This window comes from Tenebrio molitor, unplaced genomic scaffold, assembly GCF_963966145.1.
Source record: "Tenebrio molitor unplaced genomic scaffold, icTenMoli1.1 SCAFFOLD_146, whole genome shotgun sequence".
Lineage (NCBI taxonomy): Eukaryota > Metazoa > Arthropoda > Insecta > Coleoptera > Tenebrionidae > Tenebrio > Tenebrio molitor.
Window position 1 is genome coordinate 40,555 of NW_027184104.1, and position 24,815 is coordinate 65,369.

Here is a 24,815-nt window from a genome sequence, read left to right on the forward strand (position 1 = left end):
GCCCAAGTCCTTACAAAAATCCTCCCAACCTCGTCGTACCGGGCGCCAGTCGCAGTAGTAGCGATATGCTCTGCCCCTCAGCGCCTCTCCTGCTTTTGCTATCATGATTAGGTCGCTGGCACCTAGTTCTCCTTTTAGTTTTGAAGCATCCTCCAACCACTCTTCGATGGTAAAATTGCTTTTATCGGGGTCAAACTCTGATAGGCGGAATGATGCCCACGTGGTAAGTGACGTTGGTGGCGTTGGTGCTGGCGTCTGCGCAATCAGGGTGCCGTCGGTGGACGTGCTGGGCGTTGGCCCCGCCATATTGGATTTTCGCAACTCCGCAATTTGCTCCTGTTGGTTTGCGATTAGCGTGAGGAGGGTTTCTTGCCAGGGCACACTTTTCCTCTTTGGAGGCGGAAGGCCTGGTTCCTCCCTATCAATTTCTACTTGTTCAGCCTGGTCCTCTACTGGGTTTCCAGTAGGAGCTTCTGGGTTACGCTTTCTCTTCGCTTTTGGCATGACGTCGGCTGAAGGCAGATTAAGTAAGACGAAGGACACAATCCCACTTCTGATGTTAAAGATTAAAAGTCTTAAGGTTCACTCAACACTTTATTCTGCTTTTTGTACAGGAGGTGTTATTAACAATAATTCACGTTGGCACTCGCAGGACTAATCATAATCGTTCTTCCCCGATTTTTCGCGCGGTCTCCCGATCGACGCTCGGGCTGTGCCGTCGGTAGTCTTCGGATGTTAGGACGGGGAAGGTCGATCAGCCCACTACGTCGCGCGTCGGAGCAAAGCGAGGGTGATGCTAACATATATTTATACAAATTTGCTTTAGCATGTTTATAATCTATTTCTTCGTATGAGATTTCCTTGCCCTTTAAAAAGTTCTTAAAATCGCGTTATTTCTTCAATAAATCCCATGAATTGAAGCAAATTATTTGTGATTAATATTTTTCTTTTTCTGCAAAACAACATACATATTTCCAAAAAATACGACTATCAATTTTCTCTTAAAATCAACACCTACGTCTTCACTTATAGCATTTGTTGATTTTTCATAACCCAATATTTCTGCTAAATCTTTACCTTTAAACAAAGGTTGATTATCATTGTCTAATATGAAAAATACGTCTTGATCATAAACTTTCAAGTAACAGTATTATCTATGTCAATAATTTAATTTATTTTTTATTATTGGGTGACCGATCCCATTTATACTAGCTGTCTCAGTTTCAGGTTATCGTTTTTCAATTGCTCCAATCCCTCTGATGTCAATTTTTCGCTTCTTCTTTCTTGGATGATAAAATTCTTTCCATACGTTATTTGTCTTCATCATATAATTACTTCTAATAGCTTTATTTATATTATTATTATTCTAAAATAATTGCTGTCTTTTCTCTTGAACCTACGTTGATATCTAGTTTTTCATTCATTTTATGTAGACTTTTTATAATACGTAGGTCCCATATTGCCTCGCATATTGTACTAGATCCCTTTTATTACAAGTATTTATTTTTTTGACAATTAATTAAATAAACATTAAATTGATCACCTCCCTATACCACACATATTTTTTTGAATCTCGAGGCTTATCACAATTTTACCTAAAAAGGGACAGTGTGTTTTAGCATGCACTGTATTATTATACTCATGTCACATCGTGAGGAAGTTCCTTAACATTGACACAGAACATAATACACAACAAAGTCAAAATGCGGAGGCAAGACGCCGGTAATTATGTTGATAAGCACTGCACTATTACTTGATAGTAATATCCGTAATAGTGTATGTACTCCCGCAAAATTGCCGTGCCGCCGGGTGGAGGTGGGATAGTTGTAAGCAGACTTAATAAAAGCTATTATTAAAGCTGAAGAGCAATTACATAAGGAAATAAAAAACGGAAAAAAATCAATTATGCCTCCTTTGCGGAATTCGGACAGAGTCCTCATGAGCGAAGCGAATTCAGAAATATTTTCATTTGATGATGATTTATTTGCTGAACCAAGGAAAAAGAGAGTTAGGAAAATCAAATGTGACATATATGGAAAATATATCAAAAGCACCCGAATGCAGCTCCATAAAGAGAAAGAAAACCAAAAGAACCTAAAAACATTTCAGTTTGATGACGATATATTTGCTAAACCAAAAAAAAAATAGAGTAAAGAAGATAAAATGTGATATGTGTGGAACATATATCGAGGAAACTCGAATACATTTGCATATATGTATTAAAACATGATTTGAATAGTCGTCGTTTGCTCGAATTACGTAATATGGCAAAATCCTTAGGTATAAGATACATTAAAAGATACAATAAGTCAGAATTGATAAACGAGATTATTAATGCTGAAGAGCAATTAAAAATAAAAAGAGGAAACAAAAACAGCTTGGAAATATTTCCGTTTAATGATGCCATATTTTCTAAACCGAAAAAAGAAAGAGTAAAAAAGATCAAGTGTGATAAATGTGGAAAATATATTAAGGAAAGTCGAATGCAGTTGCATAAAGCAAGACATAATCCAGAGCCAGATTTTATTTTAGTTCAGGTTGCTTTTAAGGGAAGATTATTAACGTATCAACATAATAATCTAGAAGAAGGTATAGATATGGAAACATACATGGATATGATAAAAGAAAAGGCTATTAAAATAATTATAAATGCTTTAAATCTCCATAAAAATATTAATAGTATATTATATTATAAGTGATAGAAATGCATCATTATACAAGAGTGAGAATTTTGACCGTCGAGTGCGCTTGCGCACGAGTGGGACACTTCTCACGAGTTTCATAATGGCATTTCGATCACGTGTGATATACGACGTTTTATCTTACAGGTGCAACTATTGCAAAAAATCAAAGAAATGCAGTTTCATTCAAGTAAAATGACAGCTGTCAAATTTAGTCACTTGTGAGTAATTTATGTCAAGTTAAATGGCAACTGTCAAATTAACTCACTAGTGAGTACTTTATCTCACTTGTGATTAAAATTTGATTTCTGTCACCGAAAACAATGGTCTAAGGTAGCTCAAAAACTCCACCTGTAAGATAAAATTAATTTAGAGATGGAATGCGAGTTTATGAAACTGGAAAATGAAGACTTTACAATGATACATAAATTTCAGTTACTAAATGTTATACTAAAAGAAAAAGATGGTCTGGAGGAATATTGGGATGAACAAAAGAATTTATTTATAACAAAATGTGATGAATTACAACAAAAGGGATCTGGATGGACTTTGAAAAATATAAATTACTAGCTGACCCGGTGAACTTCGTATCACCTACAATCGCTGTTCGTTAGTCTCGTTAAAACTCAAAAACGGCTTCACCGATTTGAATATTTTTTTTTTGTAACATTTTGATTAGCCATAATCAATCCTAATCAACCTTCCAACTTCAATTAATTGAGATCAATAGTACTGGCTATATCTTATACGGTTTGAATTTCGTTCGGTTATTAAATGAAACTTGTTTACAATTCCAATGAATTTGATGTCTTTTATGTACATGAAATATAAATACAATTGGTACCACTGTGATCTAAACGCATTTCTGATTTCCGGTTGTCAGCTTTGACAGAGTTGACAGGCGAATTTGACGTTTACGTGGTATCATTCTTTCCAAATTAGAAGAAGAGTGGTCGTTGCGGAGGGTAACCCAATATTATAACATCGCGAAGAGTTGACCCGACCGACGTTGTCTTGTCCAAATTTCAATACCTAAATTTGTTTGTGATCGTTTTGTGAATTTGTGAAAAGCTATTGGAAATGTGTAAACAAAGTAAAAATGAGGAATTTTACATGGGAGATGAATTCTATCGGCAGTATTCTACACTGCTGAAATGCTGGAAATGTGTGATGTGCCTGGAATGTGATAGAGTTGGAACTATGCGGTTTTGTTCCAGAATTTAAGTCACAATTTAATTAAGTCAGAATTTCATGTCCAAACTAATTATTTATTTTCTTCCATTAAATTTGAAATCACAATGAATCTCAAGCAGTTTTCTTGGGTGATTCAAAATGATTATGAATAAGTATTGCAACTATGTACGAAAATTAATGTGGCAACTGTGTGAATGGGATAGAGTTGACATTTGTATGAAATTTCATAAGCGTGCATTTGATTTTTTAAATTTCATTACACATTGATTTGACAACTTTGAAAATTGCGCGACTATGAACTGTCAAAAAAATGTCAACTCTATCCCACCTACACAGTTGCCACATAAATTTTTGTACATAGTTGCCAGATTTATCAACAATTATTTTGAATCACCCAATATTTACATTTCGATTGCAAGATCGATGTTCAAGCAAACAATCCGATTGGTTTGATTCCCAATTTCACAATCAGCTGTCACATGACATTTGTGCATGTACGGTCGGTGGACAAATAAAACTGGGACACTTAAAATTTAATCAATGTAAATCAGATCATTGAATTGTCTATATATTTGTCAGTCTCTATATAATATGTCATACTAAAGTTAACCTATTTGTGATAAAGCCGTAATTAAACGATGCAAATTTGTAAATTTTGACTTATGTGACTGTCATTTTTGTCCCAGTTTTATTTGTCCATCCACGGTACTATTGGGGACAAAATACTTTGGTCGTCATTTTGCTGTCACTTCAAAACAAATTAATGTAAACCAAGCATTAACGTCAAGTCAATAGTGATGACAATTTCAAATTATTGACTTTTCTCTTGTCAAAAATATGGCACCTTCCACCATTCAAAAATTTAGAATCATCTCCCTTGTTTCTGGGGGATTGTCCATGGGCCAAATTACCTTGTGGAAACCTTTTCAATTTTTCCTCCTAGGAATATCTCCTTCAGTTGTCCATTTTTCGGTATTTAACATTTTGCAATGATGAGTTTGACAGTGACACTGGTTGACAGTAGTAAAAAATAAGGTTAACCGTCCTAATGCTTGCTTTACAACTTTATGTCAGTCAACTGACTTTGACGACCAAAGTAATTTGTCCCCAATAGTAGGCAAATAAATTGGAATAGAAATAAAACAACTACTACATTTGTCGGACAGATCGCATAACAACACAAAAGTAAAAGCAAATGTAATTTTATTTTAATTTACTGGATTGCGTTTTTCCAGATTTTCCTTCAAATCTTCTAGGTTTTTTTTTCAATTGAAAACAAAAAAAAAGCATCAAGCAAATATGTAGCTCCTATTGTCAGTTATGATCGAGAGTGCATACAAAAATTATAATCTTTTAAATTTGCCCGAATTTTCCGACTTTCTTTGTAATTGTCTCGAATTTTTTTTCCGAAAACTTATCCAAAACCCTAACAAACAACCAAAAAAGAATTACGCATAGCCATCGTTCGAATCCTGAGTTATGGTCTTGAGTTCATACAAAAAGCACTTTCAGTTTTCCCCGAATTATTTTAATTTAGTTTTTCCAGATTTTTCTCCAAATCTTCCAGATTTTTTTTTCTATTAAAAACTTTCAATTGAGTTATTTCCATCCCGGTGCATATCGAACAAAAAAAAAAAAAGAATTAATCAAATATGTCGTTCCTATCGTCAGTTATGATCTAGAATGCATACAAAAATTATAATTTTTGCAGTTTGCCCGAATTTTTCGACTTTCCTTTGTAATTGTCCCGATTTTTTTTTCCTGAAAACTTTTTCACGACTATAACGAACAAAACAAAAAAAAATAATAATGCATATCCATCACAAAAAAGCACTTTCAGTTTTTCCCGAATTTTCCAATTTTCCGGGCAACTTTTCCAGTTTTTCTTTACATAAACACCTCATTACGAACATTAAAAAAAATTTGCCAAATCGTTCCAGCCGTTCCCACAGAAAAAAGCACTTTCAGTTTTTCCCGAATTTTCCAATTTTCCGGGCAACTTTTCCGATTTTTTTTTCTTTTTAAACCACCCCTGAAGTAAAGCGAACAAAATAAAAAAATAATTAATCAAATCGGTCGAGCCGTTTTTGAGTTTTAGCGAGACTAACGAACGGCGATTCATTTTTATATACAGTATGTCCCCGGATTGAGTTTACAAGAGGAAAAAAAATTTTATTTTTGATTTTACGTAAAAACTTCAGAGGAATAACATTTTTTGCTTCATCTGAAACCCCTATTTCCGTTATTAAAATCTCAGTATTGATACACTGTATTCTTAAATTAACATTTTTTGTTAAAATTTGGACTTAGAATTAATTTTTATGTTATAAATTTTATCACAATTGGCCTGGTTTTCTGACAAATATCTTATTACTGTTTTAAAATGTTGTCTTTAGAACAAAGAATTTATTTAATCCAAAGTTGAACCGGTTTTTGTCACATAATTACAAAATTTAATGAAACATTTCCCAACAGTTATGTACCAGGCATGGGTGTTCAGAAGCTTAAACTTCGATACAGGGTTGAATTATGTACAGAAAACGGCGCATAGTTAATAGAATCAATTATCATTTGATTTTTTCAAAAAAAAAGGAAAATATTTTTTCTGCATTTTCTTTGATTTTAATGTTAAGTCTTCCTCTGTGTTGAAAAAGACTTTTTAATAACAGAAATGGGGGTTTCAGATGAAGCAAAAAATGTTATTCCTCTGAAGTTTTTACCTAAAATCAAAAATAAAAAAATTTCCCCTCTTGTAAACTCAATCCGGGGACATACTGTATATAGATTTGCGCATTAATATAAACAAATATACACCTTTAAGCGGAAATTCATATGTAGAATTACCAAAGTGGATTAAAGATAAAAAAGCTTGCGTTAATGTTAAAAACAACGATAACAAATGCTTTATGTATAGCGTAATATCCTGTTTACATCAAGCCAAAGAACATGTAGATAGACTGAATCATTATAATAAGCCGGAATATATAAACGAATTAAATTTTGAAGGAATAAATTTTCCTGTCAAAATCCAGGACATACCTAAATTTGAATCACATAATAAAATTAATGTTACCGTGTTTAGTTACGAAGAACAAATATTTTATCCTTTGTATCATAATAAGAAGCGATTCTATGAAATGAATATCGACTTACTATACTTTGGAAATAAAGACAACAATCATTATTGTTGGATCAAGAATTTGAGTCGATTGTTAAATGATCAGTTGGAAGTAAATAGAAACAAAAAACATTTCTGTAGAAGATGTTTAAACTACTCCGCTAGAACTGAAGATGCTTTAAAGAAACATCAAAATGTGTGCTTTAGTAATGAACCATGTGTTCCGAACATGCCTGAAGATAGTGTATTAAAATTTAAAAATATTCAAAGAATGTTAAGACATCCGTATGTAATTTATTCCGATTTTGAATCTATTCTGAAACTGTTACGGGACGAAGTCGAACGTCGGGGCGAAGCACCACGGGGCGTAGCACCAAGGGGGCGAAGCACCAAGGGGGCAAGACACCAAGGGGGCGAAGCACCAAGGGGGGGGCGAAGCGCCACAGACGTCGGAGTCCTCGTTGATGAAGGGGGGTGTCACCGAGTGCCGTGGGCGACTACGGTGACGGTTTCGGTGGTGCGGTCGGCCGAGAGGTGGCTGGTCGATTCCGCCAGCGCAGGGACCTCTCGGTGGACGGCGGATGATGCGAGGGGTGGCTGGTCGATGTCGCCAGCGCAGGGACCCCTCGGTGGAGCGTTGATGATGGTGTGAGGGGTGTCTGGTCGATCGTGCCAGAGCAGGGACCCCTCAGGATGTGGTGAAAAGAAAAGTCTCGGTGAAGAGCAAGTCTTTAATGACTCCGTCCGTCTTTTACGACCGGTACGGGAGTAACGTTGACAAAATGTGAGCCCCTATTTATGTGCGCCCGGCTGAGGGCCGCCTCTTGGCTGAGATGGCCAACGTCCGGGGCGTCGTGAAACTGGTGGTTTACGAGCGTTTGTGCTGCAGGTGGTACCCAGAGGAGTGGTGTCTTCGTTCCGCGCCAGAGGTGCCCGTCGCGAATCGCGTAGTGCTGCGCGAAAGCTGCGTCACCTGGAGCTTGGGGTCCGGTTTCGGCGATGGCCTCTAACCGCCTCACAATCTTCTGGAACTCGGGGTCGTTGAATTGGGCCGATTTCACCCAGTCGGCGAGCGTCGCGACGTCGGTTGTTGCCGGCGTCGTGGTTGTCATGATCGGGGTTGTTGGGTTGATCTCAGTGGAGTCGGGTGCTGCGTCGACGTTGATTGTCATGGAGCCGAGTGTTGCTACGGGCTCCTCTGTTCCTATCTTGTCGGTTTGCACCTGGGGGCTGCGGTCCACTGCGATCTGACACAGATGCTCTAGGTTGACGCTTCGGGCTGAGCCGGAGACGTCGCTACAGCCCGACGCCAGTTTTCCGGAGCGCGTTTCTTTTCGGGTTCTGCCAGAGACATCACGGTGGAAGCGGTCTCGGTGAAGTGGGCGAGGTGGCTGTACTTCCCGACTGCCAGGGTGCCGCGGATTGTCGGGGGCATCTGCCTGATGAGTTCCGCGACGAGTTGTTTCTCCGTGTTTCTTGGGAAGAGTCGTCGGTACAGCTGGGCTTGTCCGTCGATGAACTGCTCCAAGGGCTCGGTTTTCTTGTACGTCGCCCCCATGAACGTTGCCAGAAGTTGCTGGGACTGAGAATCTGCCCCGTAGTCTCTGCGGAGGCGCTCCCAGAGCTCTTCTACCCTTTGGTCGATGTTCTTGTAGTACCGGTTCCGTTTTTCGGCGTCACCGCGGAGTTGCCGGTAGGCTACTAGAATTTGATGACGTGGGGTTAGATACACTGCACCTACCTTGTCGAAGTAGGCCTCAATGTCCGCAATGAAGACCTCTGGGTCCTCCCGTGGTTCCCCGGCGAAGGTGCGGAGTAGCTCCTCCGGCCGGAAAATTCATTTCATTTGGCAATTCAACGTGGAAATGCTGCAAGTATTTTAGGCACTCTGCCTTATGTAACTCCACTTGAAGAAGTCCATTGTTTATGATTTATATGTATACATTTAATTATTACTTGTTTATTAATGTGTATTGTTCTGTAAATAAAATTACAATTATTTTATATTTTCATTATACGGGAATATTTTCGGATCACAAAACTACAGGATGTTGTGAGTACTTACAGGCTTGATTTATTTAAAGCGTTCCAAAGTAAGTACCCCCAGTTTCCTGTTACTATTCAAAATTTAGCTGACCAGAGGAGAGCCATTATGAAGAAAAACTATATCCCTTCGGCAATTTTAGAAAAGATCAAAAATGATGTAAAGTTAGAATTGTCAATTAATTATTCTGACAATAATGAAGTTTCTAATAATTTACTCCAAAATTCTGTTGAACCGCAAAGTTTACAAAGTTTATCTAACCATAATGACTCTTTCTGTCCAATTCTCGATTCACCAAACACCATACAAACAGACATACATAATTTAGACTTGAGTTATAATGATATACATGTTGATGTCGCTACCGCCGAAGCCGGACCTGTCGTGGAGCCGGACCTGTGGACCCGTAGATGGTCAAGAGTGGGGGCCGACCGGCGACTCGAATTACCCCCGGCCCCCCGGGCGTCAGAGTAGCAAGGGACGCTACAAGAAAAGACGTGTTGACCATTATTGCTGTTTACACGTGTTTTGAGTTACAATTTCAATTAAAAACCGAAAGTTAGTGTCGTGTTTAATTATTATCCTATAACATCAGAAGTGGGATTCGCCTACGAACGCCACTAGGACCATGGAGGCCCAAGAAGCCTTGATAGCACTCCTGCAGAAACTGCAAGATTCGTTGGGCCATTCAAAACACAATGGGGATGATGTCGCCCTCCCGATTTTTGATCCATCGAAGGCTGACCTTGGAGCTGCCGTTTGGTGCGGCGAAATCGAACAATTAGGACACGAATTAGGTTGGAGCGGGCGAGAAACGGTCGCTCGCGCTGGAAAAGTACTGAAGGGCACCGCTGTTGCCTGGTTCGAAAACTGGGAGCCGACGCAGCGAGACTGGGAAACGTTCAAGGCCGACATCGTGGATATTTTCCCTCCGAAGCGAAATCTAGCCGAAAAACTAAAAGCAGCTGTTCTTCTGTCGAGCGAAACCTTTGATACGTACTATCTTATCTGTGGCGTGATTCGCGAAATATCCTGTCCAGTATGACGATATCGGGATCGTCACTGATAAGACTGGCGCTCGCTTAGTTCGCATGAACGCGCTCAGCAAACCAAAACAAGTCAATGTTGTTTCTACTGGTTGGATCCCGCCAGCCATATCGAATTTGAACGGTGTCGAGCAAGCACGTTTTTCTTCTCTGATATCAAGATTCCAAAACATGATAACTTCCAATAATGTAGTAAATAAAATACAGACTGCTGAGCTTCGAATTGTCTTGAAAAGCGATAAAGTTATTAGCTATCATCCTTATCGTCTCACGTTGGCAGAACGACAAAAGATTCGCGAAATGGTTTCCGACCTGCTTTCTAACAAAATCATTCAGGAAAGCGAGTCCCCTTACGCTAGCCCAGTGCTTCTTGTCAAAAAAAAAGACGGCAGTGATAGACTGTGCGTTGATTTCCGGGCACTTAACCGTATCACCGTCAAGTACCGTTTTCCCCTACCCCTAATCGAGGACCAGCTGGATCGTTTAGGCAACGGCACTTACTTCACCGCTCTCGATATGGCATCCGGGTTTTACCAGATACCCATCGCCGCGGATTCCGTTGCCAAAACTGGGTTCGTGACACCAGACGGCCACTATGAATACCTCGGGATGCCTTTTGGCCTTGCCAAAATCGTATCGAAAAACTGGAGTTAGTCCTTACCGCCCTAGCTAAGGCGGGTTTTTCCCTGAATATCAACAAATGTAAATTTTTTCAAACAACTGTCGACTACTTAGGACGCTCTGTTTCTGCTGAAGGCATTCGACCCAGCACCGGTAAGGTTACGGCTTTGGCAAATTCTCCTGCACCCGGTAATGTAAAACAAGTTCGACAATTCATGGGACTCGCCAGCTATTTTCGTAAGTTTATCGCGGAATTCGCTAGTCGCACGGCTTCTATAACTCAATTGACAAAGAAATCCACGCCTTTCAGCTGGAACAAAGAGCACGAAGAAGCAAAACGTTATGTGATCCAACATTTGAGTGCCCAGCCTCTACTTTCGATATTTGACGCTTCCCTACCTACCGAAGTTCACACGGACGCCAGTTCCATTGGCTACGGGGCAATACTGTTTCAAAAACCTACTCCCGATTCTGCTCTTCGTGTTGTGGCCTATTTCAGTCGGCGAACGACCCCAGCGGAGTCGAGTTACCACTCCTACGAACTCGAAACGCTCGCAATTGTTAATGCTTTAAAACATTTCCGCGTTTATCTAATTGGAATACCATTCAAGATTGTGACTGATTGCAATGCCATTAAGGCAACGGTCCATAAAAGGGATCTAATTCCTCGTGTGGCCCGCTGGTGGATTTACTTACAGGACTTTGATTTTGAAGTCGAGTATCGAAAGGGCAAACACGTGGCTCATGTAGACTACCTTAGTCGTAATCCGCCGAACACAGTCCTGGCAGTGAATCCAATAGCTGAGGGCACGTGGCTAGAAATCGAACAATCCAAGGACAGAGAAACTAAGTCTATTATTGCCCAAATAAACGCTGGCGACCCTGTAGTGAGCGATTTTGAAGTTAAACACTCGATTTTGTACCGAAAACTGCGGATGGACGGGCTCCGTCACCTTCCGTTATTTTGTGCCCAAAGGCAGTCGTCTAGGGTTGTTGCGGTTATATCACGATGAGCAATGTCATGTCGGAGGGGAAAAAACCCTTCACAAAGTAAGGGAGCAGTTCTGGTTTCCCCGAATGACTTCGTTCGTGAAGAAATATATCGCACACTGTTTAGTTTGTGTCACGACCAAGCGACCCAGTGGTCCCAAACAGGGGTTACTGCATTCTATCGACAAGACACCTACTCCTTTACCATACCGTACATGCGGACTGTCTGGGACCATTTAAAGTGACAACTGAGGGCTTTAAACATATTCTTCTCCTAATCGACGCGTTCACAAAGTATGTATTGTTAATTCCGCTCCGCACTCTAACAGGGTCAGAAATGGTGAGCGCTTTGGAAACTCACTTATTGCTGTTCGGGACTCCCGCTCGAATGATAAGCGATCGGGGAACAAATTTCACTGACAAAAAGGTTAGGGACCTTTTGAACGGCCTTAAAATTGAACATCACCTAATTGCAACTGCTGCTCCCCGAGCCAACGGTCAGGTGGAGCGATATGTGGCGACAGTAATTACCTTGCTAGCTGTCGAAATTCAGAAAGTGTCGGAATGGACGAGCGTTGTACCAAAAGTTCAGTTAACCCTAAACTCGACGGTTCAAAAAACAACGGGTTTTACTCCACTACACCTTTTGATCGGCGCCGATACTAATGTACCCCAGGTCCAATCTCTTGTCGATTCAGTCCCTCAAAATGTAATTAAAATTGATCTTCGTCAAGACCGAGATCTTGCATACGAGCGATTACGTGTCAACGCCCGTACTCAAAAGGAACGCTTCGACAAAGCACGGCGTGATAATAAAACCTTTGCCGTCGGCACATTCGTGTTTCTCCAACAACAAAATCCCAGGATGGGCAAGTTGGACCCCAAGTTCAAGGGACCGTTTGAAATCACCGCCCTCTTGCCGGGCGACCGTTTTGAGATCAAATGCAGAAGTACCGGCCGTCGCCAAGTGGCACCAAAGGACCGTTTGCGGCGTTGGCCTGGTGAATTTTCGGATGACTTCTCTGATAACACATCTGACGATGGTGAGTGTGTGTGTTACTTTTCGATTACAACCTTGTTTCTGTGAGTGCGAATTGTGTTAGACGGATATTGTCAAAATCCGAGAAACATAGCCGAACTGTTAGACGGATCTTGTCAAAATCCGAGAAACATAGCCGAACTGTTAGACGGATATTGTCAAAATCCGAGAAACTTAGCCGAACTGTTAGACGGATCTTGTCAAAATCCGAGAAACATAGCCGAACTGTTAGACGAATCTTGTCAAAATCCGAGAAACAGCTAGACTGTCAGACGGACATTGTTAAAGTCCGAGAGACATGAAAATTACTAAGTTTTCTGATTACTTGTGTGTAAGACTGTGCTCTCAACGCGCGAGACCCTCTGCTTGACTTCTGCCGAGTGTACTCTAGTAATTGTCACTAAGCAACCTGTGAATTGCTAGACCCTGAGTTTCTCGCGGACGCACCCCGAGAACGGGCTGCTGGTCAGGAGGGCCGTGTTGATGTCGCTACCGCCGAAGCCGGACCTGTCGTGGAGCCGGACCTGTGGACCCGTAGATGGTCAAGAGTGGGGGCCGACCGGCGACTCGAATTACCCCCGGCCCCCCGGGCGTCAGAGTAGCAAGGGACGCTACAAGAAAAGACGTGTTGACCATTATTGCTGTTTACACGTGTTTTGAGTTACAATTTCAATTAAAAACCGAAAGTTAGTGTCGTGTTTAATTATTATCCTATAACATACATGTTATTAATAAAAATTTTTACTACCATCAAAATTTTAAAGAACAAATTGAAGATGAATTTAATAGAACTCTGAACGAATTTGAACATATAGAACCATTTAATAGACCACTATTACCTAAACAACAAAGCTCCAAAAAATTCTTTGCAATGATTGAAATTTTAAATCAATTCATTTTACCTAAATTTGTAAATAACACCACAAGTTTTAAAAAATTACACAGTATTATATATAGTGGAGCTTTAACAATTATCAGATTAAATGGATCAAAAGAAATTGGCCAGACAAATAATATAAAAACGAAAGAATTACCAAAATGGGAACAAAGACTAAATAAACGTATTAATAATATCAGACGAGATTTAGGTAGAATAACTCAATATTTAAAGGGTATAAATTCTAATCATCTAAATAATTGTATTCAATCCATTTTAAATAACAACCGAATACATTGTTTAAAATATAATGAATATAATAAAACATTAATAGAAATCAAAGACACTTTATTACAGAAGTTAAATATTTATTCTAAACGACTCAAAAGATATAAAAATAATAAACAACGGAAATTTGAAAACAAACTATTTAGAAATAATGAGAAGTTGTTTTACAAAAATTTAACAGATAATAAAACTAAAACTAATAATGGTACACCAAATATAAACGAAATTAAAGAATTCTGGTCAAACATATGGTCAAATGAAGTTCAATTTAATAATCAGGCAGAATGGATTCCTCATTTAGAAAATGATATACCAGATAGTAATGATCGACATCATATTCAAATTAGCCTTGAAATTTTAGTTAAAAATATTAATAGTTCACATAATTGGAAATCCCCTGGAGGTGACCAAATTCATAACTTTTGGTTAAAAAAATTTACTTGTATTCATAAATGCTTACTTGATCACTTTAACGGATTTATTAGGGAACCTAACACATTTCCAGAGTTTTTGGCCCATGGTATAACATATCTGAAACCAAAAGATTCCGATACTAAGAATCCATCAAAATATAGGCCAATCACATGTCTACCTACAATTTATAAAATTATGACATCTTGCATTAAAGTAATAATTTACGACCATTGTCAAAAATTAAATATACACCAGAAAGTTGTTTGGAAAATGACAGTTACAAGTTATATTTTGATAGAACAATTTTAACTGACATTCATATTAAGCATAACAGACCAGACATTATAATTTTAAATAAACAACAAAAGCAAGCATATCTTTTAGATATAGCTGTTCCAAATTCACATAATATAACACAGACATATAACACAAAAATTAATAAATATTTAGGGCTGTCCGTTGCTATGAGAAATCTTTGGTGTTTAGAAAAAATTTCGATTTTACCACTTGTAATTTCAGCAACGGGAATAGTACAGCAATCTCTTTTTAAAAATTTAAAAATTCTGGATTTAGATAACACATTGGTAGTTGAAATTCAAAAAGGTATATTATTATACTCATGTCACATCGTGAGGAAGTTCCTTAACATTGACACAGAACATAATACACAACAAAGTCAAAATGCGGAGGCGAGACGCCGGTAATTATGTTGATAAGCACTGCACTATTACTTGATAGTAATATCCGTAATAGTGTATGTGCTCCGGCAAAATTGCCGTGCCGCCGGGTGGAGGTGGGATAGTGTTTTGATAACCCATTGGAAATTTACAGAGGAGAGGAAAGTGATAAATGTTTTATAAAAAGAATAACTGAACATGTCAGAACAATATATAAGTTATTAAAAGAAAATAAACCCATAAAAGATATCGAACTAGAAGAATATAAAAAAACAAAAATTTGTTATCTTTGTGAAAATGTGTTTTCTATAGAAAACCCAAAAGTAAGAGATCATGATCACTACACTGGAAAATATAGGGGAGCTGCTTGTAGAAAATGCAATTTGAAATATAGACAACGATTGTTTATTCCAATTTTGTTTCATAATTTAAGTTCTTACGATTGTCATTTGTTTATAAAAAATCTAGGAGAAGATAAAAGTCAATTGAAATTAATACCTAATAACGAAGAGAAGTATATTTCTTTCAGTAAAATTTTAAGAATGGATGATAATGGATATATCGAATTGAGATTTATCGATTCATTTAGATTTTTAGCAAGTAGCCTAGACAATTTGTCATCTAATCTGGAATCAAGTCAGTTGAGAGAAATAATTAAATACTTTTCAAATAATGAATTAGATGTGTTATTTAGGAAAGAAAAAAGCAAGATAATTAGAAAAGGAATATATCCTTATGAATACATGGATTCTTTTGAGAAATTTTCTGAAACAAAACTTCCATCAATAGATAAATTTTATTCTTCGCTCACAAAAGAAGGAATTTCTCAAGAAGAATTCAAACATGCAGTGAAAGTATGGAAACATTTTAAAATTAAAAACTTGGGTGAATGGCATGATTTATACTTAAAACTAGATGTTTTGCTGTTAATTGATGTATTTGAAAATTTTAGAGACTTATGTTTGGAAAAGAGTTATGGACTCAATCCTGTTTGGTATTATACAACTCCGGGGTTAGCTTGGGACTGTATGCTCAAATATACTTTAGTGGAATTGGAATTATTAACTGATTATGAAATGTATTTGTTTTTTGAAAAGGGAATTAGAGGAGGAATTTCACTGTGTAGTAACAGGTATTCGCAAGCAGATGAAAATACTCAGATTATCTATATAGATGCTAATAATCTATATGGATGGGCTTTATCTCAGAAATTACCAGAAAAATGGTTGACTTGTGATGAATGTATGTATGTATATTGGTATCAGATAGTGATACGGGTTATGTTTTGGAAGTCGATTTAGCATTTCCAGTAGACTTAGCTATTCATAACAAATTCAAAGATCTCCCTTTAGCTCCGGAAAATAGAATTCCTCCGGGCGGAAAAGTAGAAAAACTACTTTGTCATTTCTATGATAAGAAAAATTATATAATTCATTACGAAACATTAAAACTTTACAAAAATTTAGGTATTAGAATAACAAAGGTTCACAGAGGTATAAAATTTACTCAGTCAAATTTCATAGCACCATATGTAAAATTTAATACTGAACAAAGACAAAAGGCGAAAAATGATTTTGAAAAAGATTTCTGGAAATTAATGGTTAATGCTCCATATGGTAAGTCTATGCAATCTGTTAGAAACCAACAAAATATTAAATTATATTGTGATGAAGAAAAATTACAAAAAGCGATAAACAAACCTAATTTTAAACACAGAACTATATTTAGCAAACACCTGGCAGCAGTTCACAATTTTAAAACAAAAGTATTGTTTAATAAACCAATTTATATTGGGCAAGCTGTATTAGATTTATCGAAATTGTTAATGTATAACTTCCATTACAATGTAATTAAAAAAGAATTTAATGAAAACGTAAAACTTCTTTATGGAGACACTGATAGCTTTATATATGAGATTAAAAATGCCGATTTCTATGAATTTATGAAAAACAATCCCGACTATTTTGATACATCTGATTATCCAAAGGATCATCCATTATATTCTGATAAAAATAAGAAAGTAATAGGGAAGTTCAAAGATGAATTGAATGGTATTAAGATATTAGAATGCATAGGTTTAAGGTCAAAAATGTACAGTTACAGAACTGAAACGTCTGTTTCGAAAAAATTAAAAGGTATCAAAAAAGCAGTATTGAAGAAAGAAATAAGTTTTGAAGATTACAAAAATTGCTTGTTTAATCAAAAAGAATACTTCCATAGACAGAAAGTGATCAGGAGTCATAAACATGATATATTTACTGAAGAAGTAAAGAAAAAGTCTCTAAGTTGGAAAGATGATAAAAGATACCTTTTACCTAATTCTACAGATACATTAGCTTATGGACACGTATTAGTATCATCATAGGTACGTTCATGGACATTGTTGAATAAATCGCTATTTTTTATTAGTGTTGAAGTAATAAATTAAGAAAACAATAATTACAATTACGATAATAAACATAAGAACAAAAATAATAATTTTTAATTTATTAACTTGTTGAATGAGACTTGAAAACTTTTTTCGGAATTTTGGATATTCTTCATTGAATATATTTAAATTCTTGAATACAGTACTTTCCATTTAATTTACAATTTTTGAATCTTGATTTATTGCTCTCATATTTTTAGTATGTCTTTCAAATATTTTCAAAGTTCTTTTCTTTACATCATCGATGTTTGATGGTATTACTACTGTTTTGTTTCTTAATTCTGCTAGTTTCTTAGGATCGTAATTATTGTAGTTATCTAATTTATATTCCAATTCATCTATTTTATTATTAGCGGACTCTAGTTCACAGTCAGTCATAATTAATTGTTCAAGGAATAAATTAGCTGTTTTTCTTGCAATATATTTATCTACAACTTCTTGTTTGAAACCAACTATTTTTGCTCCATCTTCTAATCTGTCTATTTCAGTAATAATAGGTTTTAAATCTTTTTTCCATTTTTCTTTCTCATCGTTGGGAATGTATGAAACTAGTTTGTCCATTTATGACTGAAAAGTTTCTAAAGATTTACTAATTAATTCATCTGCTTCTTCATCTAAACTTATATATTACGACTACCTGCTTTGTGTTCTACATTATCGAATATTTTTTTACTTTTTATTTTACTTTTTCTCTGTTTTGTTCCCAATTGTTCCGATTTGTTGTCTTTTGTTCCGGATTGTTCCCGTTTGTTCTCATTTGTTCTCGTTTTACATGTAATCTTTATGCCAACAGAATTTAGCCCCATATTTAGGGAATTTCTGGAAATACTTTTAGATTTGCAAAATTCTGTCTTTGTTAGTTTTTTATTTACGGTCGAATTGAGATATTCGATAGCAAAATTACGATTTCTCATTTGAGTTACTTCTTTGATATTTTTTGGTATATTTAGTTTTTTATCTTGAGTAAAAGATTTGTAGCTATTTTTAAATTGCTGGAGTTCAGATGGTTGTCTTGTTTTTAATGGTGTATAATATTCTGCTACAATTTTGTTCTCTTTAGTATTGGTCATTTTTTTTAATTTATTTAAAAAATATTTGCCTCCATCATTCAAAAAGAAATAAGGAGGTTACTGATATTTCGATGTGATCAACAATGACTGAATCTGTTGGCGGCACTGCAACTTTGAATGAAATTTGTACCTCTGCTAAGTAATAAATAGTTTAATAAAAAATAGGTAAAAACCTAACTCTATTATAATATTATCGTTCATTAAATTACTTAACAAATTAAATAACAAAACGCCCTGATGGGATGACTTTAATACCGTGGAATAAAGGTCAACCTTTGGTTTGGGACGTTACTGTCGTAGATACACTTGCAGACAGTTACGTATTGAAAACATCTGAAGTCTCAGGTTTTGCCGCTGAAATGGCTTGCAAACGCAAACATAACAAATATCGTTCAATTATTTCGTCAAACTACATATTTAAAGGTTTAGCCTTTGAAACCTTAGGCCCTTGGTGCAAAGAAACAATAGATTTTATTAATGTAATCGGAGACCGACTTATCGCGGAATCAGGGGATTCAAAATCTAAGAAATTCCTTTTTGAGAGGATTTCCCTTGCCATTCAACGTGGAAACGCTGCAAGCATTCGGGGCACTTTTCCAGATTCCGCATTATTATCGGAAATTTTCGCATTGTAAATTAAAAATGTTATTTTAACATTAAAAGTAAATTTTTCATTTCTTAAAATCATACACTTAACAAATTCACATCAAACTTACAATTGTTTAGTTTTTTAACAAACATATTGTCTGTGCCTGCACAATTTAAGAATGACCATTACTAACTGCTACGTCTCATTACCGACGTCTTTTTCTTATTATTACTGACCGATTGAAACGTACCCAGGGAATGGGAGTGAAAGTGAGTAATTGTCACTTTCAAACTTTTTAAAAGTTAGAAAATAGTTAATTACCAATTGATTTTGTGAATAAATACATTTCCTGTTGTCAAATTTAACTGCACCGACAACATTTTGACAGGGTTTGTGACTTTCTAACCTTTTTCCCTTTCATCGTGTTTTCAAATCCCCAATGTGAGATAACCTAATTGAACATGCACGCTCGAATATTGTGACTTACGGTTTGTCCAGATTTTACAACTTGGCCGCAAACAAAAGTCGATATTTTTCGATTGTTTTAATACCAACAGATTCAGTCATTGTTTATCACTCTGTAGCTTGATCATAAAGGGCTACTTAATTTTTTTTTCTTTCAGCATTGATTTATCCGTTTGAGGATCTTATCATTACAGATTATTTTTTTTACATATTTTAATTACTTATATTTACAAGCCATGTTCACCTGACTGATTATTATTATTACGATTAATTATAATTTTTTATTGTTAATGTTGTTATTGTAGATAAATGGCCCAGCCCCCTTGTAAAAGAACTAGATTGGCGATTTCTTCAGACTTGGAAACTTTGTCCGGAATAAGTGAAAATGTAAGTTTTGTATAAATTTTAGTATGTTGTTAAATTTCTTTATAAATTTTGTTAATCCCGGCCTTAATTTAATATATTGTGTCCTGTTGTATAACCAGATGGATGTAACAACCGAAAACAGAAGTGTAGAGGTTCAAGGAGCTGGTGCCCAAGGACTTGAAGGGAATGGCCAAAGTAATTCTGACGACAATGTAAGTTAATTTGTTGATCTTAATTTCTTTATTAGCAATGTTTCTTTCAAATTTTCAGAAAGATTGTCTTATAGACTCGGAAGAATTTGAGCAGCTTCTCCTTAGATCTGGTGCGTTAATTGATAAAACGCTATTTATAAAATGTTTTTTTGAAGGAAGTCTAAATGAAAAATCAGGGGCAAAGAAAATTCTCATCACAGCACCTAGTCGATTTGGTAAATCGGTAATCATGAATACCTTGAAGGTGTTCTGTGAACCAGATGTGGATGAACAAGGAAATATCGTAACCTGTTTGGAAAAAAATGTAGCCGGAAAATGGGTCGAAGATAAAAACAAAACTCCACCAAAAAATTACAAACTATTCAAGACCGTTATTAGAACCAAGCACTTGCAAATTTACAGCTGCACCTGTCCTACAAAGCACATGGACGACGATTTGGAAGATGGAACATGCGACAGCAGACAATTCTTCTACCAACATTGTGGTCAACATCCAGTAATTTTCTTTAGCTTGAAGGATATTTCGCCTCATAATTGGAACGCGTTTATTGAGACACTCAAAAGAAGTTTGTGTAAAACATATAAACGGCACGGGTATTTGGGTGATGACAAACAAAGCCATTTATCTGAACGGGATAGGGCAAAATTTAATTTGTTTTGTAATGGCGAAAAAGGGGAAATGAAGGAAGGTAAAGAAATTATCTCCGAGTTAAGTGAAGATAATTTGCGGCATTCTTTAGACCAATTAGTAGAATATTTGTGTAGCCAGTTCAATAAAACAGTGCTGATATTGATAGAAGAATTCGACGCTCCTCTTATGAAGTTGCTACATAACCCAGAACAAAACATAAAACAAGCGTACATAAGCAAGATCATTCGGTATATCGGGGAAATGTTGAGTACCGTTCTAAAAGGTAATGAGAAGGTATTAGGTGCATTGATTAACGCCTGTGTTTTATTGTCAACAACTATATCACCGTACGCGAACAATGTTTCTATTTGTCCATTCCTAGAAAATCATGATTTTTCTGAATATTATGGATTTACCAAGGCTGAAGTAGCAGATTTGCTAAAGATGCGTTTATTCAAGGGCTTTAATGAAGCCGACATTTTATCATATTATAATGGCTATGAAGTGTTTGGCACAAATCTACAGTTATATAACACATTTTCTGTTTTAAAATATCTCCAGGATTGGAAAGTTGCACGGCGACGCGCGAAACATGAAACTAATAAGAGTCCAGATACAAAGAAGCACGCATCTAGATGCTATTTTAGTAGCCACGGGATTCAACCCTTGAACAAACTGTTTGCAGTTGGGGGTATTAGAGACAAACTCAGTGATATTATTACCAAAGGTACAGTTACTGTAGAGGATCCTCTGTATGAATTGACACCTGAACACGTTTCAATGCTAATGGAAGTGATGTTACAACCTAGTGAGATCGATGACGAACGTGCCAATTTATTCCTTCAGTACATGAAGGATCGTGGATATTTCAACGTAATTGAAAAGAATCAAAACCGGTGTGTTTACGCTATACCAAACGGTGAAGCCACAGACGAAATTATTAATCAGTTTTGTGATAAATCATACTACATGACCAAATACAATATTAGTAGAGAGATGATTAACATATATACGACGGCTATAAAAGATCTAGATCGTGACAATAATGAATCATTTCAAAAGTTCGCAGATTCCATTGCAAGCTTACTTTCTGGAAGTTTCAAGCCAAAGAATCATGATGAGCTTAAGGCTGTTCTCTTCACTTTATGTGTGAACGAATTCGATCCATCTTGTGAACGATTTTGTCAAGACAATAAGAAAAATCGACTTGACTTACTGTTTATAAGAAAGGATGGCACAGGAATAATTATAGAAGTGAAGTTTGGTCAGAGTAGTGCACAAGCTGGTCTCAAACAAATTTTTGACAAAGAGTACTATAAAGTTTTTGAAGGAGAGAATATTATAAAAGACAAAATATATATTGGGCTATACACGAACCATCAAAAAGTAACTGTCTGCGGTTTTGCAACATCTAATGAACAGGTTGTTGACTCTTTCGCAAATATTTCTGATGACAAGCTGATCGTAAAATCTAGTAAATTGTAAAGGATATGTATCATATAGCTTAGTTCACATAAATCCCTTATAAAACTTAACTTTTAGACGTTCCGTCGGATTATAACAAAACGAATTTTTTTTTGAAATTATCGTTTATGTTAGCTAAGCTGATATATGGTACCGAATTTGTTTATGTTTATACATTTCTAAAAACTGTCTTTCTGTACAAAATGTGTTATCTCATTTACGAACGGTAGAAGTGTGAAATTTGTTTACCTAGAATAAAATGAGATTGAAAACGATAATTTTATGTTGGGTCTCGTTTTACTCTCTGGACTCGTGTCAGGTGGTTCTGGAGAAGCTCAAAGGGGGTCGTCCGCAAACAAATACTGGAGTAATTAAATATGTGTATTTCACAATAAAGGTAGATAAAGATAACAGAAATCGAACTGGTCTCGTTGAGCGCTGCTTGAGGAAGAGACCGCGGTCAGATCTTGCACCGTCCAGCTGCGGTTCTCCCTCCTACAAGGGTAGGGGTGGTTCGCCCTGTGCCGCAAACACATACCACCCGCAGTACTCCTACTAGCTAACAGAGTTGCCTAACCTACGTTTCTTAAAGCTAACACTCGACCATCCTGATGACAAGATGCGTCCCGCATCGACAAACTCACATTTTCTCCTTAAATCTAGTCTCCTAACATTACATTTCTACATTTCAGTCCCTAACATTAACTCACTAAACTAATTTCTTAATCTAGTCGGTCACACAGTCAGCTAACTTGGCCGGAGGTCTCCAGATGCGCTGAGGTCTTCCGATGGCCTCTGGTGCTTGTGTGGGTACCGCATCACTCGCACTCGGGTACTCTGCTTTGTTTTGCACTCCCGCACTAGCACTGTCACTCTCTTCTTCTTCTGAACTGAGACTCGGTTGACAATATGTGGTCGCTGAGTGGGTCTTGACCTTTGTGAAGTGGGGTGCCGCTCTCCGGCTTGTTTTCCTCTAGGTGGCTTCGTGTGCACGCGAAGGAGGCACCCAGCGATGTGTCGCCGGTCATGGTGACGCATGCTCGGGAACTGGCGCTGACTTCTGATTCGGCATACGGCATGGTTGATACTGCCATGTTGCAGCGTGCTCGTCAGGAACTCCCGGTGCTTCTGGCGACGCTTGCACTCGGCTTTCAGTTTCTGGTGTTTCTTCAATTTCACGGTGGCTCTGGCTTCGAGGCGGCGCTTCGTGTCGGTCAGCAACCCCTCTTCGCTGATGGTGTTGTTCACCTTCTCCAGGAGCTCGTCGCGTTCAGCCTGGAGTCGTCTCCTGATCCTCTCCAACTCCTCGACTTTGATGTTGGACTCGTTCAGCTCGCGGCTCAGCGACGGGACCTGTGTTTCTCTCGCTCTGACCTGTCTTTCGGCGACTTGCTCCTCTTCGATCAGCTTCTTGTCGACGTTCTCCTTCTTGAGTTCGGTCACCTTCTGCATCTGCGTCTCTGGGTCGATTTTGGTGCGTTCGATCTTCGCTGCGGCATTTTTCTCACTTCGCTCCGGCTTCTCGTTGGCCACTGTTAACTCTTCAGTGGTCAGCTGGCTCTTGAGAGTTCTGTCCTGCAACAGTTCGTTGCTGCCCTGAGCTTCTTCGATTTCTTCTTCTCGGGTGGCGGTTCTGGCATCGCGCGCACTAGGCTGGTTCGTCCTCTCGTAAGCCTTGACTGCCGTTTTCAGAGTGGTGTCGCACCTGGTGCACGCGATTTCCTCGTTCTTCAACTGTCTCTGCGAGTTGAGACATTGTGGGGCTCTGAGCTCGATCTGCGCTTGGATTCGCAATGGCCCTAAAACAACGTTCATATGACGCACAAATTCGAAGGGCGCTCCTGCCAACCCAAACACCATCCGGTTAAATTCCCCTGTCGTGTCTGGTGTGATGAACGCTGTCTTCGCCTTCGCCTTTGAGGTTAGGGGTACCTGCATGTAGCCGTTCGCCAAATCGAGGGTCGCGAACATCTTGGCACCGCACAAATGTTTGAATTGTTCATCTACTTCCGGCATTGGATAATTTATGTGGACCGTTTGTCGGTTTAGCTTGCGGTAGTCCACCACTAACCTCGGATCACCGTTCTTTTTCCGCACAAGAAGCACAGGCGATGCGTAAGGACTGTTCGTTTCCGACACTATACCGCACCTTTTTAGGTCCGCCACGATCTCTGCGATTGTCTGTCTATCCTTCGCCGAACACTTGTATGGTAACGATCTCACTGGTACATCATTGTCTGTTATGTCCATCTGCACCATGTCAGTACATCTCAGCTCTTCGAGACGTAACGCGAAACAGTCTCTAAAGGTGTCCACTAATTGGTATATCCTTGTTCGCTGCTCTGGGGGTATTTCCGACCCACTCTGAATGGACATCTCTGGGATCTTGTCCACTGGTAGACAAAGCTCCTCCTTCGTCGTAGTTGCTTCCACGGGCTGGTCTGGTTCACAGGTGATTGGTTGGTTGCAAGCATTGTAGATTCGCATCACTTTATTCTGACCGTAGCTGGATGTTGTTATAGTTTCCACCACTGACAGCGGAGGCACTGTCACAGACTCCATCATGCGTGCTCCACTGCTGCCTACGATCGCTTCAACATC

The 24,815-nt window shown here is 37.8% G+C and overlaps 1 protein-coding gene and 1 long non-coding RNA gene across 5 annotated transcripts in view; one reads left to right on the plus strand and one right to left on the minus strand.

The window, feature by feature from the left end:
- Positions 1-22,492, plus strand: part of LOC138140703 (uncharacterized) — a 41,031-nt gene extending 18,539 nt beyond the window's left edge. Inside the window, exons 1-4 of one of the 4 annotated variants that reach the window (XM_069061690.1) lie at positions 19,228-19,345; positions 19,847-19,928; positions 20,027-20,119; positions 20,178-22,492. In XM_069061690.1, the coding sequence (XP_068917791.1) occupies positions 19,851-19,928; positions 20,027-20,119; positions 20,178-22,235 (2,229 nt within the window). In that variant the 5' untranslated portion in view covers positions 19,228-19,345; positions 19,847-19,850 and the 3' untranslated portion in view covers positions 22,236-22,492. The other 3 variants (XM_069061691.1, XM_069061692.1, XM_069061689.1) reach the window with 3 other exon arrangements.
- LOC138140705 (uncharacterized) lies at positions 7,711-10,023 on the minus strand. The gene is made up of 3 exons (XR_011162709.1): positions 9,575-10,023; positions 9,357-9,520; positions 7,711-8,971 (listed from the first exon to the last, which is right to left on the minus strand). It is a non-coding gene; the product is annotated as an uncharacterized lncRNA (long non-coding RNA).
- Positions 22,493-24,815: the final 2,323 nt, after the last annotated feature.